We start from the raw sequence: 16,503 nt of genomic DNA on the forward strand, positions 1-16,503 counted from the left end.
TCATTCCAAGCCCTTATATTCAGTTTTTCATCATTTATAATTGGTTAAAATCTTTAAAGGGGACCATAAATGTTTCTTCAGCTTCTTGATGGCCACTGATATCTTGTCTCAATGGTATAAACACAATATTTCATATAAAAGTAGCTTTAGTAAGACCATACCTAGAGTACTGCACCCAGTTTTGGTCACCATACTATAAAAAAGATGTTGAGACTCTAGAAAAAGTGCAGAGAAGAGCAATCAGGATGATTAGGGGACTGGAGGCTAAAACATGTTGAACAGTTGCAGGAACTGGGCATGGCTAGTCTAGTGAAGAGAAAGACCAGGGGAGACATGATAGCAGTCTTCCAATATCTGAGGGGCTGCCACAGAGAGGATGGTGGTCAAGCTATTTTCCAAGGCACCTGAAGGCCAGGCAAGGAATAACGGATGGAAACTGAACAAGGAGAGATTCTACCTGGAAATAAGGAGAAATTTTCTGACAGTGAGAACAATCAGCCAATGGAACAGAAGTTGCCTTCGGAAGTTGTAGGAGCTTCATCACTGGAGGCTTTCAAGAAGAGATTGGATTGCCATTTGTCAGAAATGGTGTAGGGTCTGCTTGGGCGGGGAGGGGGAGTTGGGCCCACAAGGTTCCTTCCAACTCTGTTAATCAGTATTTTTTAAGAGTTACTTATCTTCAGTTGAGTAGCTATTGTATTGTCTTAGATAGAAGTCTGGTCTAATATGGTGCTTGCCTGGGGATAACAAGAGTTTGATGCTCTGTTGCCAGTCAGCAATGGCAGTGTGTGGATGGTCCTTAGCAGGGGTCTCCAACCTTGGGAACTTTAAGACTTCCAGAATTTATCAGGCAACAAAGCTGGCCGAGGAACTCTGGAAGTTGAAGTCCACAAGTCTTAAAGTTGCCAAGGTTGGAGACCCCTGGTCCTTAGCATTCAGTTATCATTGCTTATCTGCTATGCTCTCCATCACAGCTCCTTTTCCTGTAAGACAGCAAACATGCCTGGAAATCTTAACTGGGGAACAGATGTTTACTAATGAAGTCAACAGAGGAATTTAGCATGCTTGTTCACCCAAGTAGATCTTCATGAAGCTTTGATGGCTCAAGCTGTTCAGGCTATGCTAGCTGTCTTACTGAGCTGCAGCAGTAATGCAATTTACACCATGAAAAGGCTTTATATTACCTTGGAGGGAGGTGGGGAGGTCTCTTCCTGGCAGACCCAAACTGAGAGGGGTTTCTGCACAGATGCAGAGACTTATTCCGGTGGGGTGAAAGTAAAGGAAGGTGTCCCTGGAGGGATACGGAACAAGCAACGGCACAGTTTTCCTTTGTTCTTTAGAAGGTCTGTGCTGCGTTGCTTCTTGGAGTAGCTTCAAATTGTAGCTCCGCTCAGAGCAAAACACCCCTTTAAAGCTTTGTACGGTCCAACTACTTTCTATTTCATTTACAAATCTGTATATTTGTACTCCAGTTTGAGAATGAAGGCAGCTACACACCCTTTCGTTCCTTAGTAAACATTGATTGGGCAAGTTTAGAATCTAATTGATGTGTGAAATCCAAACTTATACTGCATCCAGTTTTGGTTGTCATGATGTAAGAAAGATATGGAGACTCTAGAGTGCAGAGAAGAGCAACCAAGATGATTAGGGGACTGGAGGCTAAAACATATGAAGAACAGTTGCAGGAATTGGGAATGCCTAATTCAGTGAAAAGGAGGACTAGGGGAGACATGATAGCAGTGTTCCAATATCTCAGGGGTTGCCACAAAGAAGACGGAGTCAAACTATTCTCCAAAGCACCTGAGGGTAAGACAAGAAGCAATGGGTGGAAATTAATCAAGGAGAGAAGCAACTTAGAACTAAGGAGAAATCTTTGCTCTGCTCTACTCTACTCTAAGTTGCTCTGAACGTTACATATTGTGGGCTTTTTTCCTTACTGCCTTCTCGGATCTGGTGGCCTGGAAATACGTTAAATTACAATTCCCAGTCCTGCTTGTTAAGGATTATGGGATTTATTGTCCAGCACATCTGGAGGACATCAACTTGGAGAAGACCATATTGGTAATGGAGTATACATGTTTTGATTACTCATGAAAACGAAGGGATAAATCAAGGAAGACTGTTTTGGATCAGTTATTGCTGACTTTTACTGCAATATGTGTATCATATAACTAATGTTGGTCTAAGCAGATCCTGATGGGAGCAAGGAAGAAAAACAAAAAACATCCATTTCCATTTTTAGATCAAAACCCTCACATTTGCATTTATGATATATGAGAACCAGGCATTTTAACTCTGGCCAGGCAATTTTTTGCTTTACCTTTTGTGAATGTGAGCCAAAATGGTAAGATGCTTTAAAAAGAAAAGAACAGTAATATATTTAAATTGCATGGGCTCAATATAGATTTCAGTTGAATAAATAACATATGGGCATGAAATCAAGGCTAGCTTTTCAAAGAGCCCTAAGTAGTAAAAGAAGAGAAAGGTGCATGCCAAACCTCAGCGTCAGGACCTGTTGACCCCAGATAGATTTGATGTGTGTCAGCTAGCCAGATTTTTCTGGATAAAAACCTCTCAATCCCATTCCTCCCCAAAGTGCAGGAAGACGAGAAATCATCGGCCGATTTGAGTGGTCAAAGGAGAGGCTTTTGCTAAGAGTCAAATTCCAAGGAGCCCTTCAAAGGTAGATTTCACTGAGTAAGCCTTTGTGCCTTGTGGAAATAAGACATGGGATGTCTGCTTGTGGTTAATCGAATGGCAACACGAGAAAGATGTCTTTGCCACTCAATAAGTCTGGCCAGGGTTGTGGTTTTAATAACAATGCCTTATTTTAAGTAACAAAGTGTCCATGCCTACCTTCAGGCTACCGTCTGCCTTTCTCCCCTATGCAAGGGGGGGTGGGGTGGGGGGAAGGAAGCACATCAGGGGTGGGTTCCAGCTGCCGCTACTGACAGTTCACTCAGGGATGCGCCCCACGCAAGTGCACGCATGTGCAGCGTAATAAAAATTGCGCTGTGCTCGCGAGAAGGAGAAAACAAGATGGCGGCACCTACAGTGATGCTGAGAGAACTGAGGTTCAGGGGCATGGCAGGCCTGGATCGCTGCCGGTTCCAGCATCTCAGGCCGCCAAGTTACTACTGTGGTCCAAACCAGTAGGAACCCACCTCTGAAGCACATTATTCTCTTCTTAAAAACCTCAAGTGAGAATTTGTTAAGATAAGCATTTGTTAGTGCAATCTGACGTTTACCTTAGAGCCAGCAGATCCTGGAAGTCCAGGTGTTCCTGGTAAGCCTGTTTCACCCACTTCACCCTAAGGAAAAGATGCAAGAAAAAAGTAACAACAACAACAATAAACCTCTACCATATAACATCCCAGGCTTAACAATTGTCTTTAAGAAAGATTAAAAAAAAGGTCTGGTTAGTATACATGGCAATACTTGGAGACGTCAAATCAAAAGAGGAAAAACTGGAGAAAATCACAAAATACGAAGGCCTGTGAATAGGAATAGAATGACTGTGGGAAAAGAAAACAAAGATAGTACCAATAGTAATAAGCACCTCGGTTGCAATCCCAAAGCAACTGGAGCACCACTTGAACCTCATCGCACTGACAAAATTTTCATCAGTCAATTGTGAAAGGCAGAATTACTTGGAACTGCTTATACCCTGTGATGATACCTTTTAGCACCATCAAAAAAAAAATCTGCCTATTCCAAGTTCTTGAGAAGGGCTCAAAAGGTAGATAAAATTGCCAAATCCAGTTTAAACATCTGGCTGACTGTGCAATGAACCAATATGATGATGATGACGACGACGATGATGATGATGATGATGAGAAGAATAGGAATTTTACAAAATACATCAAGAAATTGCAGCTTCCTGCAAGAACACCAGCAGAACTGCAAAAACTAGTAACTGAGCTACTCGGAACATCTTACATTTTAAGAAGATACTTGGTTGATACATAGGATGCTGGCAACAACCGGTATCAACCATCAGCGCCAGTCAATGATATCTGTGATACATTTTTAAATGTTCAGTTGACTGAGTTTCATGTTTAATGAATAAAAGATATATAGAGTGAACATTTACAAAATGCATGGGATAAGAAAAAACCCCACAAAGTGGAGGATTCTAACTGCCTAGGAGACTACACTTCCACTTTTAGGGGATGGGAGAATGAAGAAGAATTCAACAATACTTAGAAAAGCATAGTCAAGGTAAGGTCTCAGTCACCAAACTGGTGTGGATTCCTCCTATTCAAAGCAATGAATGCTTGCCAGTATTACTGTCTGAACCTTCAGGTTATGTTGTGATCCTGCACAGGAAGCATTAGGTTCCCCACCCCCCTTCACTTTGTGTGAGCGTGTTAATGCAAAAGACAGCAGGGAGGAAATGGTCTTGGATGAGTAGGTTTTATATGTTCCTTGTAAAATCCTTTTAAAGCAAAGTTACCTTGTGGTTTCAGAATGATGCACACAATAGAGAACTAGAAGAGAAATGTTTTTGTTTGATGTTGGGAAGTTGTCCTTCCCAAAGTAACTTTTCCTTTCCCTGTTTTGAAAGAACCTCTGTCACAGGGAGGATCAACTCCAACCTCCCAACCATTCTTTTCTCTCGGTAATAGAGAGCCACGGTAGGTGGTGTAACCCAAAGCCAACATGGGTTTATCAAAATCAGATCCTGCCAATCAAATCTTATTGCATTCTTTGGGACAAAGTGACTAAATTAGTTGGACCAGAGAAATGCTGTGGACATAATTTACTTGGACTTCAGTAAGGCATTTGATAAAGTAGACCACAACCTACTTCTTGGTAAGATAGAAAAATGTGTGTTAGACAGCATCGCCACTAAATGGATTCATAACTGGCTGACCAGCCACACTCAACATGTAGTCCTCAATGGAACTACATCTACAGGGAAGGAAATATGCAGTGGAATACCCCAATGTTCTGTCTTAGACTCAGTAATCTTCAATGTCTTCATAAACGATTTAGATGAGAGAATAGAAGGGGAACTGATCAAATCTGCAGATGACACCAAGGTGGCAGTAATAGCCAATGCTCCAGAAGATAGATTCAAGTTTCAGAAGGATCTCAACAGATTTGAACCTTGGGCTCTATCTAACAAAATGAAATTTAATGGTGAGAAAGAACTTCTATCTCAATGATGCATCTGCTGTAGCCTTCCAGCCATTCTTCCCCCTCAACAATACAGAGACAATGTAGATAGTGGTGAGGAGGAGAGGAGACACTCAGGTTCTCATTCAAAAAAGCTCTTTAGATGACTCTGAGGCAGTCATTCTATCTCAGCCCTCACAGGGTTGTTGTGATGGGGGGAAAAGGAAGGAGAAACCCAGTGGTGGGTTTCACATTTTGTTACCACCAGTTTGCCACCTGTGCGCCCGCTCACTTCATGCATTCCTTCCGCATATGAGCCGGGCCTTCCGCGCATGCACTTTGCTTGCATGCACACTTCCCATGCATGCACCCAGCGTCAAAAATGTGCCTAAATAGGATGGCATAGAGCCAGAGCGGGCGGGTGGGCCACCCACTCGCACCCACGATTGCACTACCGGTTCGGGTGAACTGGTCCGAACCGGCTGAATACCACCTGAGGAGAAACCATTGTGTTTGTTGCCTTAAGATTCCGAATGACAAGGGGGATATAAATCTATTGTAATAAAATAAGAAATGCATCCTAGGGCTTTCTTCTTATGTCAAAACAAACCTTTTCTTCTATTGATTAAAAGTTCAGACTTATGAACCCCTTCCTATACTGTAAGAAGACAGCTCTTTCACTGATGCACGCCCACACAGCCGCCAAGCAGTGACTTGCTTCATTCTCCTGAGAGCTGTGAAGCCACTAAGTGTTGCATAGTCAGCTAATGAAGAAAACACCATTGTCATTGGAAAAGAGACCATAAATTGTGCACACAGATGTGAAAAGATGGATCTGGGCCACAGAGACTATGATTTTCACTTCTCTGCAGAAGGCCAGCTCTTTGATTTATGCCGATTTCAAGAGAAGTCTGCCAAGTGTTACAATTTCAGCCAAATAATGTATACACACAGTTGCACAATAGTCATGACTGCAGGCTGTTAAGAGCATTAGTTCCTGTTTATAGAATTATCTTTTAAATTGCTATCTTTATATTAGCATTCTATCCTTTCCCGGTCTGAAACAAATGAAAAAAAGGACTAAGGGAGACATCATAGCAGTGTTCCATTATCTCAGGGCTGCCACAAAGCAGAGGGAGTCAAGCTATTCTCCAAAGTAGACAAGAAGCAATGGGTGAAAACTAATCAAGGAGAGAAGCAACTTAGAACTGAGGAGAAATTTCCTGAACAATTAATCAGTGGAACAATTTGCCTCCAGAATCTGTGAATGCTCCAACACTGGAAGCTTTTAAGAAGTTGTTGGATAGCCATTTGTCTGAAGTGGTGTAGAATGCCCTGCCTAAGAAGGGAGTTAGACTAGAACTCTGTTATTCTATTCTATTCTATTCTATTCTATTCTATTCTATTCTATTCTATTCTATTCTATTCTATTCTATTCTATTCTATTCTATTCTATTCTATTCTATTCTATTCTATTCTATTCTATTCTATTCTAAATTTGTCTCTTTTTCCATGCTTCTCCTCCTCACTTACATTAGATTCAGTTGACCCATCTCTGATAGTCTGATATTATTATATCAGCATATAATGCTAGGACAATTTTGGTCCATCAGGAGTCAATAAAGTCAGCTTTGGGAGGTTCTTCTTTTCCAGAACCATTTAAAGAGAAGTGAATGTGGAGCCCTTGATGCTTTCTGAGCATGGTTCAAGGGTGAAATACTATCGGTTCGGACTGGTTTGCCTAAACCAGTAGTAAAAATGCTACTGGTTCATCCAAACCTGTAGTAAAAAAAAAAAATACTACCGACTCAGGCGATTTCTGACAATCAGCTGTGATGTGCAATTTATATTAGCTAGAAAGCAGGATTTCCTGCTTTCCAGCTAATCTAAATCATGTGGCACAGCAGTTCCCCACCTACCCCGCTGTTCACTTACCTTTGCAGGCGCACTCAGTAGCAGGCTCCACCCACCTGCCTGGATGTCGTCACGTCCATTTTTGACACTCTGCGCATGCATGGATGGTTCCGCGCTTGCACGGATGATCCTGCACTTGTGCAGAGGTGGTGCATATGAGCGAAGTGCTCACATTGCTACTGAACCTATAGCAAAGGTAACTTGATTTCACCCCTGGCATGGTTTTTTGCTTGCAGATGCTTTCATTACCCCACTAGGTATGAAGATGTATTCTAGTTGGGGAATAAAACATCTGCAATCAAACAACCACATTCGGAGAGCATCAAGGATTCCAGAGTTCAATCCAGAATATAGATATTCGCTTCTGTTCGGGAAAAAAATGCCCATCTCTTGGAGATCCTGCATTGCAAAGTTTTCACTGAACAGGGATTAAATGAACCTATTATTTAGATGCTTAAAACGTACAGAATATGGACTAGTTTTCACCACTATGATAATGGCAGAGTTATGTGCCATTACTCTAATTAATTTTTTCCCCCTTGAGACAGCGCTCATCATAAAAAATTTCAATTTATCCCTAGGAGGCAAAACAGTAAATTTCATAGCTGGATTTCTGAATTATTGCAACATGACCTTAGTGTGAAATCCTGCCTCAATCTATCTGTGAAATTCACTTGAATTTACAGTATAATAAAAGCCACCCATCAAAATAACATTGAGCATGGTAAATGGAGCAGAAGAATAACTACCAATATGTTATGAAAGAATGGAAAAGAATTAACCAGGTAAAAGAGCTTCTTAACTTACTGCAAATGCAAGTGATTTTAATGGGATGTCTTTGAAGGACCATGTCTGTGATGGGGAACCTATAGAACATGTGCCAGAAGTGGCATGCAGAGCCATCTCTCCGGGCATGCGAGCCCTCACCCGTTGCTCTTCCAGGTTCTGGCGCACTGGCCAGATGGTCTTCATGCACATGGGAGCGCCGAAAACCAGAAGAGCAGATGTCCGATTCGCATGTGCGTGCTGGGAAGGTGATATTCCGGTTTCTGGCACAGGCATACGCACCGCCCACCTGGTCTTCATGCGAGCATGCATGCCAGAAACTGGAAGACCAGGTATCCAGTGCGCATGCACATGCCAGAAACCGGAAGATCGTCTTCCCAGCATGCACATGCCCGCCGGGTGGCTGCTCTCTTCCAGTTTCCAACACGCATGCTCCTGTTTTGGCACCCGGTGCCGAAAAGGTTCACCAACATTGGACTATGTTGTCTCAGAAGAATTGTGGAAATTGTTTATTCACAAGCGCTCTCACTTCTCTAGCATTTTTTACTTTTTTACATTTGTTACTTTTCCTCTCTGATATGTAAACTCGCTAAGGATGGGAAAAGCTTATTGTAACCAAACCAACTTCGGTCAGGTGTTCTTATGGATGGACCAGAATTTAATCAGCTTGTCAGACAGCAACAGCCTCAAGCAACCTAAAAAGCAATGTAGCAGTGGAGATTTGGGAACATCTTCAGGATCATAGTCTTACAACAGGTTTTACTCATTAATAAAGCAGAAAGCCAGCAGGTCAAATCTACACTTCTTAAAGTTCTTAAAGTTAAAAAACACTGATAAAGGGCTCAGGAGGAAATCACAATGCCTATCGTCCTAGGCCCTGGCACTCTTAGTCAAAGATGCCCACAGGAAGAAATTAAGTAAATGTCATGGCTAGGAAAATGCTTAGATATCTATGCATAAGATGAAGAATGGTCAGGGGTGGCCTTCAAAAATTTCAGCAATATCCAAGTAAATGAGATGAAGAGTGTGAAGTAGAGGAGAGAGGTAAGGGAAGAAGAGAGGGATAGGAGAGAGGGCAAAGGGGGGAGAGGAGGAGAGAAAGGAGGAGTGGAAAGGGGAGAGAGGAAGGGGAAGTAGAGAAGAGGGAAGAAAGGAGGTAGGGAGGGGGAGGAGAGAGGGAGAAGAAAGTGATGGACAAGGTACAGATATGGTGTATGGCAGTGACGTGCAGTCAGGTGAGGCAAGTGAGGCACAGCCTCACCGCTCTCATCATGAAAAGAAAAAAAATGTAAAAGGAAAAAGCTGAGCTAGTTGCTGCCTCACTGTGGATGACTCTGCTTAACTGTTAAAAAAAGCCTCTAAAAAGCGCCCTCTACTATGAGGCAGGAGAACTGCATGCCTCCTCTAGTCTGACTTTAGGTGTTAACACTCGAGCAGAGTTAAGCAAGGGTTAAAAGCTTAAAAATTCCTGACGTAGGTGAGGCACGCAGTTCTCCTGCCTCATAGTAGAGGGCGCTTTTTAGAGGCTTTTTTAAAACAGTTAAGCAGAGTCATCCACGGAAGCCAGGCAAAGAGCCATGCTGTAGCACACACACTTTCCCCCAGCCTCTTTCATTTGGAAGGCTCGGATTGACTCCCCTCTGGCTTCTCTGCCTCTCCTCTCACCCCAGCCTGCCAACAGGAGGTGAGTGGGTGGGCTTTATTGCATTCCAGGCATTTCCCACCCAGACAGCAGGCTGCATTTGCAATGTGGGAGGTGTTTGGGGAAGGCAGCAGGGGAATGGGGGGGATGGCAGAGGAGCTGCTTTCAAGCCACTGGAAAAGATATCCAATCCAACTTTTGTGTGTGTGTATGTTTGTTTGAGAGTGAGAGAGAGAGGGAAGGGGGTAGGAGAGATAGTCCAATCCAACTTCTCTCTCTCTCTCTCTCTCTCTGTGTGTGTGTGTGTGTGTGTGTGTGTGTATGTGTTTCAGAGAGGGGAAGGTAGGGAGAGAGGGAGGAAGGAGGGGAAGGGAGAAGAAAAAGAAAATGAAAAACGCAACCTTTTTTCGCAAAGGAGAAAAACAAATGCTGTTGCTTTAAATCGGAACTGAGCATGCCTGGCTGTGGAATTCTGGGAGCTGAAGTCCACAAGTCTAAAAATATTTGAAACCCACCACTGTGTCAGTGCCTCACCAGCCATAAACCTCACCGCACGTCACTGGTGTATGGAGAGCAGAAGAGCCAATAATTGTTTTGGGGAGTTGATGGTAAGATGAATTGATGTAAACCTTTAATAATCCAATACGATGTTGGCTATGTAATAATATACATGTGATTATATGTTATGAAAATGGAAAAATAAAAAACTTTTAAAAAGATTTCAGCAACATGTTCCCTGCTTGGTTGCTGGGTGGGCGTGGCTATGGTGGGTGTGGCGTAGCCGCCTCCTGCACCATGGCTGTGTGTGTGCGTTTTCACCTTACCCAGGCTCCGGAGGCTTTCCTCGAGCCTTTGGGAGGGCAAGAACTTTCTCCCTGGGGCTCCAGAGGTCTTCTGGGAGGCCTGTTTTTCCCCTTCCCTGAGCCTCCGTGTGGGCCCTGCACTTACCTTTCATCCAAAACGGGCCTGTGGAGACTCCTGGGAGGGGCGTGGTGGGGTGGCAGGGGCAGGACGTGGTGGGTGGGACCAGCTAGGGGTGGGATTTGGACGTTCTAAAGTTAGCTGGGCGAACCCATAGCAGCCCACCTCTGAGAATGGTGTATCATATTCTGAGATGGCCCTGGTCAATTTTAATGAATTTAAAATCTGCCTACATTCTAATTCAATTTTTATATTGTTCATCATACCTTCCTTCCATGATATCCTTGAAGTCCAGGGTCACCCTATAAGTTCAATTGAAAAGGAAAGAAAAATAGAGTGAATTAAGCTACCTGGAGACTCAAACCAAAATATTCTTTTAAAGAAAATGAACACAAATCACGATTTTGAAGAAGATACTGAATGAGAATTTGACCACTGGAAAGTATTCATGTCTTAAGAAAATAACTATGATATCCATAAAGGTAAAGATTCTCCTCGCAAATATGTGCTAGTCGTTCCTGACTCTAGGGGTGTGTGTGCTCATCTCTGTTTCAAAGCCGAAGAGCCAGCACTGTCCGAAGACGTCTCCGTGGTCATGTGGCCGGCATGACTAAACGCCAAAGGCGCAAGGAACACTGTAACCTTCCCACCAAAGGTGGCTCCTATTTTTCTACTTGCATTTTTACATGCTTTCGAACTGCTAGGTTGGCAGAAGCTGGGACAAGTAATGGGAGCTCACTCTGTTGCGCGGCGCTAGGTTTTCGAATCGCCGAACTGCTCACCTGATTGACAAGCTCAGCGTCTCAGACACTGAGCCACTGCATCCCTTTATGATATCCATTGTTAAGGGCTATTTTACCCTTTAAGATCCACATGAATTTGGTTGTTAAGAAGAATTGTCCTTAGATGGGAAAGATGGTGCCATGTAGCAGAAGGAGAAATATATGAAAACTAGCAAAAAACAAACAAACCCCAAAACAAAACTTAGATTTTGATTGCCAATTTCTCTGTGTCCTAACAAAAGAGTTCTGTGTAAGCTCACTACCCCATATCTTATTAAACTTCTCTCCACACTTTTGAATATTGGAAGTCAATTATGTTTTTCAAAATGTGTCTTAGGTCAATTTCTTTCACACAATTAAATACATTATCACAAAGAGTTGGATCCAGTGTATAAACAATCCACAACCCAGTTTCTAAGATCATGTAGTTTGGGAATTAGGAAAATTAAAGCCCTAACACATTGGGAAATGTTCATACAGCTGGTTAACTTTATAACTGGATTCTTTTAAAAAATAATTTTTTTAAAAATTGCAAAACAATTTCCTAGCTGAGTAGCACTTTATAGTTAAAAGTAATCTCATGTTGGCAACTGGATTTCTAACTGTGTTTCGGCGATTGCAATGTTCACGCACAAAGCACTGAAATTTCAGAAGACTGCTAAGGTCCGATATTTAATTCAAGGTATTTTACTCACCTTTGGTCCAGGAAGTCCTGGCAAACCCTGATGACAAAGGAACACAAGATCACTGAAGCAGCAAAAATGGTCAAAGGACCTTAGCTCTGAGATCTGCCCTTCTTTTAGTTCTGTTTGCAAAGCAACATCGTTTGCATTGGGTAAATGAAATTTAATGAAATGCTTATCAATGGAGAGATGCTTTTGAATCTACCTCAAGGGTGAAATCCAGCAGGTTCTGACAGGTTCTAGAGAACCGGTAGCAGAAATTTTGAGTAGTTTGGAGAACCAGTAGCGGAAATTTTGAGTAGTTCGGAGAACCAGTAGTGGAAATTTTGAGTAGTTCGGAGAACCGGCAAACGCCACCTCTGGCTGTTCCCAGAATGGGGTGGGGATGGAGATTTTTCAGTATCCTTCCCTTGGAGTGGGGAGAGAATGGGGATTTTGCAGTATCCTTCTCCTGCCATACCCACTGCCATATATATAAATTTCACCACTGATCTACTTGGTCAGATTTCAAGGATGCATTTCAGGGATGCTGCCAGTTTAACAACTGGTTCAGTGAGCGTGCGCTTGTGCACAGCGCTAGAAATGGAGCATTGAGAAGCTCAGCTGCTTACCTTCCAAGCTAGCAATGGTAAGTAAAACAGTGAGGGGGGGGGAATCAGCTGTGCTGCACGATTTAGATGAGATAGAAAGTTGGAAATAAAGGACAGGATAGGGCAGGGGTGGGTGGTGGGGCCAACTGATGATCAGCACTACCGGTTCTCCTAAACCGGTCCAAACCGGCTGAGTACCACCTCTGATGCATTTGAATCTGTATTCTTCAGCAATCCCTATACCTTTTTGTAATGATGCCATGGGATTTCTCTGCTGCTCTTTCGTTGTTTTCCTCCCTGTACTTTCCAGAATAGAACACGGAATGGCAGTAAGCTGCCTCAGGTTGCATCAGAGCCCAGGTTTATTACAGGTAGTCCTCAACTTACAACCGCAATTGAGCCCAACATTTCTGTTGCTAAGTGAGGCAATTGGTAAGTGAATTTTTGCCCCATTTTACAACCTTTCTTGCCACAATTATTCAGTGAATCATTGCAGTTGCTCAGTGAGTAAAATCGTTGTTAAGTGAATCTGGCTTCTCCATTGACTCTGCTTGACAGAAGATTGCAAACGCTGACCATATGATTACAGGGCACTGCAATAGCCATAAATATGAGTTGGCTGCCAAGCATCCAATTTTTGATCACATGACCAGGGGGATGCGGCAATGATTGTAATTGTGAAAAATGCCATAAGTCGCGTTTTTCGGTGCTCTTGTAATTTTGACGTCAGAACCCTGACATTTGAACAGTTCCTAAATGAACTGTTGTATGTTGAAGACTATCCGTAGTGCAGTTGTCAGATGCCAGAATAGAATTCAAAAGTACAGCAAGTTGTGTGGTGGCGCAGTGGTTAAAGGGCAGTACTGCAGGCTACTTTCTGCTGCCTACTGGCTGCCTGCAATTTGGCAGTTCAAATCCCACCAGGCTCAAGGTTGACTCAGCCTCAGTTATGCAATGTAACCAGTGTCAGGCCTGTAGTTATATTCTTTTTTGGATCTTTGGCCTGCCACACTTTCTTATAATTTTCTATGCTGTTTCAATAGTGTAGTAGTTGGGAGGGGGGAATAGAAAGGAGTAGGATTGTAGAATGGATTGTTGACATTCTTTTGTAGAAGCCAAGGTCATCTTTTGTCTCCGCACATCGACACCTGGCCGGAAGAAGATGGGTGTACATGCCAGCGTGGAAGATGATGATTGGAACATGTGATGGATTTGTGGGTGTGGGGATAAATCATGAACTTTCAACTGGGTGGATTTAGAGGATGTACTTCCAGAGTTGGAATTTTACATAGCCGTACTAACATGCCTGCGGAATAAATTGCACCTTTAAGGATGTTTTGCCTTGGACAATGATTTATTTCTGCATGGTATTTAGAACCCTAACAACCAGGACTAAAATGAGTCTAGAAACTTCATTCTAGGAGAAATATGATTTTTCTCTGATGAATAAACTTTGCAGTGGAATTCATCAATTAATCGCATGCGAGCGCTGAACTTCAACATGTGTCCCATGTTGTCCTTCTCAGGCTCGGAGAAAATGTTTTTATACAAACAAATGCAAGAAAAATGATTAAATGCCTACCTTTCCATCCTTGCCAGGTTCTCCGGTTTTCCCCTGTGGGAGCAAAGAAACAAGCCTTTTTGAGATATCACACAGGTATTGCAAATCTGAGTAAACCATCAAAGGCATTTGAAGAGTTTCTTAATTTAAGAGTTGGCCAGGGAGTGGAAATGTTCAAATCATAGAGCAATTGCCCCACTCTAGCCCTTTTCATAGAAGGGTATCATGAAATTGATAGTTTTGTGCAGCCATCTCATGACAGAATAACAGTATAACAGAGTTGGAAGGGACCTTGGAGGTCTTCTAGTCCAACCATCTGCTCAAACAGGAGACCCTATCAGACAAACGGTTATCCAATCTCTTCTTTAAAACCTCCAGAAAATATCAAAGGCTTTGAGGCAACCTCAGAAACTGGTGAGGCATAGAGGTAAAAGGTAATTTTGAGGTTCTTGGAGAGGGAGACTGTTCTGACCAAGGCTTTCCAAAAGCAGGAAGCAAACTCCTGGTCCTGAAAAAAAAACCCTTTTATTGATTTACTGTGAATTTCAAAGTCTTTCAAGGGAGGATTTACAGTCTCAGACCTTATCTGGCTTGGAGAGCTGCCAGGCCGATATATGCAGAACTTGGCAAGGAGTCTCGGAGAGTCACAAACCAATTAAGCAAATTAATTGTCTCCTGCAAACTCCACTCCCCTTCACTCCTCTTTTATTCCCTCTGGGAGGGGCCATTCATTATCCACCTGTGGCCTTACTCCCAAGTCGACCCCTGTTCTTTAGCTGTTCCCTTTGTCTGGCAACTCTGTGCATGCGCACACTGGGAACAGGTTCCAGCTGTTCATCTGCCTCACTGATGTCTGAATCTGAAGGCAGCTGATAGCTGGCATACGGCTCTGGCCCCCTCTCTGCCTCTGACACAGAGCCCTCATCAGAGCCTTCCCCAGACTCCAGGACTGGCCCACGTTCCTCCCCAACCTCCTCACTGTCCGAATCTGTTGCCAGTTCCGCTGGCCACTGGTGGGCCACAACAAAAAGATCCACAGAGACATGAAAAACACTTACAGCTGGTCCAGTTGGTCCTGGAGTCCCTGGTGGTCCTGGAGGCCCAGGTAGCCCTGGAGGCCCTTGGATGCCTGCCTGTCCTTGTTCACCCTGAGGTTCATTGACAATAACATTACAATAAACACAGCTAAATAACATGGGAGAACAAATAACCACCTAAGCCAAGGAATACAGGTAAAGCCAAACAAGGTCTTGTTAGAAAGTCTATGAAGGGGGTTTCCAAAACTCAGGCAAAGAGTAACTGTGGATTGGCTGATGGTGCATTCCCACATTTTTTTTTTTAAAAAAGCTTCCATTACAATAGGTTGGATGGGAAACCGAGGGCCAATATTAAATGCCATCCAATACAGTTATTTGGATTTTTCTGCATCTAATACTAAAGTTCACATCGCCTGAATTTTTTTGTAGGTATGCATTTGAAGTACCCTAGTGGTAAAAAAAATCTATTTGGCAAATTAAGTGGCTATACTCCTACTGTGCCCATGGAATTCTGTCTTTTGAGCATGCAGCATTTTGTGCAATGCCAAAATGGTGACATGAGACTATCTTCAATGAAGCCTAACAGCATATTAAATGCACATACAACAGAGCAAAACAAATTTTTAAAAATATAGCTCCAATCAATGGCTACACAGAGCCTATGACATCTGGTGAGGGTGGCGTTTGATCTTTGATTATTCCTCCGTCCATGATAAGCTATGGTGGCCCACATAGAGTGCAGTACTGCAGGCTACTTCTGCTGACTGCTGGCTACAACTCAGCAGTTCAAATCTCACAAGGCTCAAGGTTGACTCAGCTTTCCATCCATCCGAGGTAGGTAAAATGAGGACCCTGATTGTTGGGGGCAACAGGCTGACTCAGTAAACTGTTTAGACAGGGCTGCAAAGCACTGAGAAGCGGCATATACGTAAGTCTTAAGTGCTACTCCTATCCAATAGGACACCAGATGGCTCCTGGAAGGCAAGGCCAGTTCACACCAGCAGTATGCATACCCATGTCATAATGCCACTGTAACAAGGGACTTTGCATGAATGGGCATCTTGCTTCTACAAGCACTCTGGCTGAGATGAACCTCATCTACCAAAGCACACAAAACATTATCCCCGAAAATGAGGATGATGTGCCTCCTGTCGGCCAGCTGTTTTTTGGGTCTCTGCTGCGCATGAGGGAGACGCGCGCATGAACAGGGAGCAGGAGGGTCACACACACGTTTTTGGTCCCAGGAGGCTTCAGGGAGGCCTGCTAAGCCCAAAATGTGGCATAGGGGGGGTGCGATTTCGGCAGGTGAGGACAAAAAGTTAGCCATCACTGTTATATGATCTAACAATACTTTCAAGACAAGTAACCACTAAACCATGTGTTCATGCTTAGCTGGTAAACTAAGCATGCAAATGCATTAAAAACCTGATCTGTTAATTCTGTGAAATGGGTGCATGACTGAATTG

The 16,503-nt window shown here is 43.2% G+C and overlaps 1 protein-coding gene across 1 annotated transcript in view; it reads right to left on the reverse strand.

Moving 5' to 3' along the window:
• The window catches only part of COL13A1 (collagen type XIII alpha 1 chain), a 259,152-nt gene that overhangs the window by 85,282 nt on the left and 157,367 nt on the right, over positions 1-16,503 (reverse strand). The window contains exons 14-18 of the mRNA XM_081955236.1: positions 15,059-15,148; positions 14,022-14,054; positions 11,862-11,888; positions 10,651-10,686; positions 3,249-3,311 (exon numbers count right to left, since the gene is read on the reverse strand). Of these exons, the coding sequence (XP_081811362.1) occupies positions 3,249-3,311; positions 10,651-10,686; positions 11,862-11,888; positions 14,022-14,054; positions 15,059-15,148 (249 nt within the window). The remainder of the gene's footprint in view (positions 1-3,248; positions 3,312-10,650; positions 10,687-11,861; positions 11,889-14,021; positions 14,055-15,058; positions 15,149-16,503) is intronic.

This window comes from Natrix helvetica (genome assembly GCF_964273705.1).
Source record: "Natrix helvetica genome assembly, chromosome: 5".
Lineage (NCBI taxonomy): Eukaryota > Metazoa > Chordata > Lepidosauria > Squamata > Natricidae > Natrix > Natrix helvetica.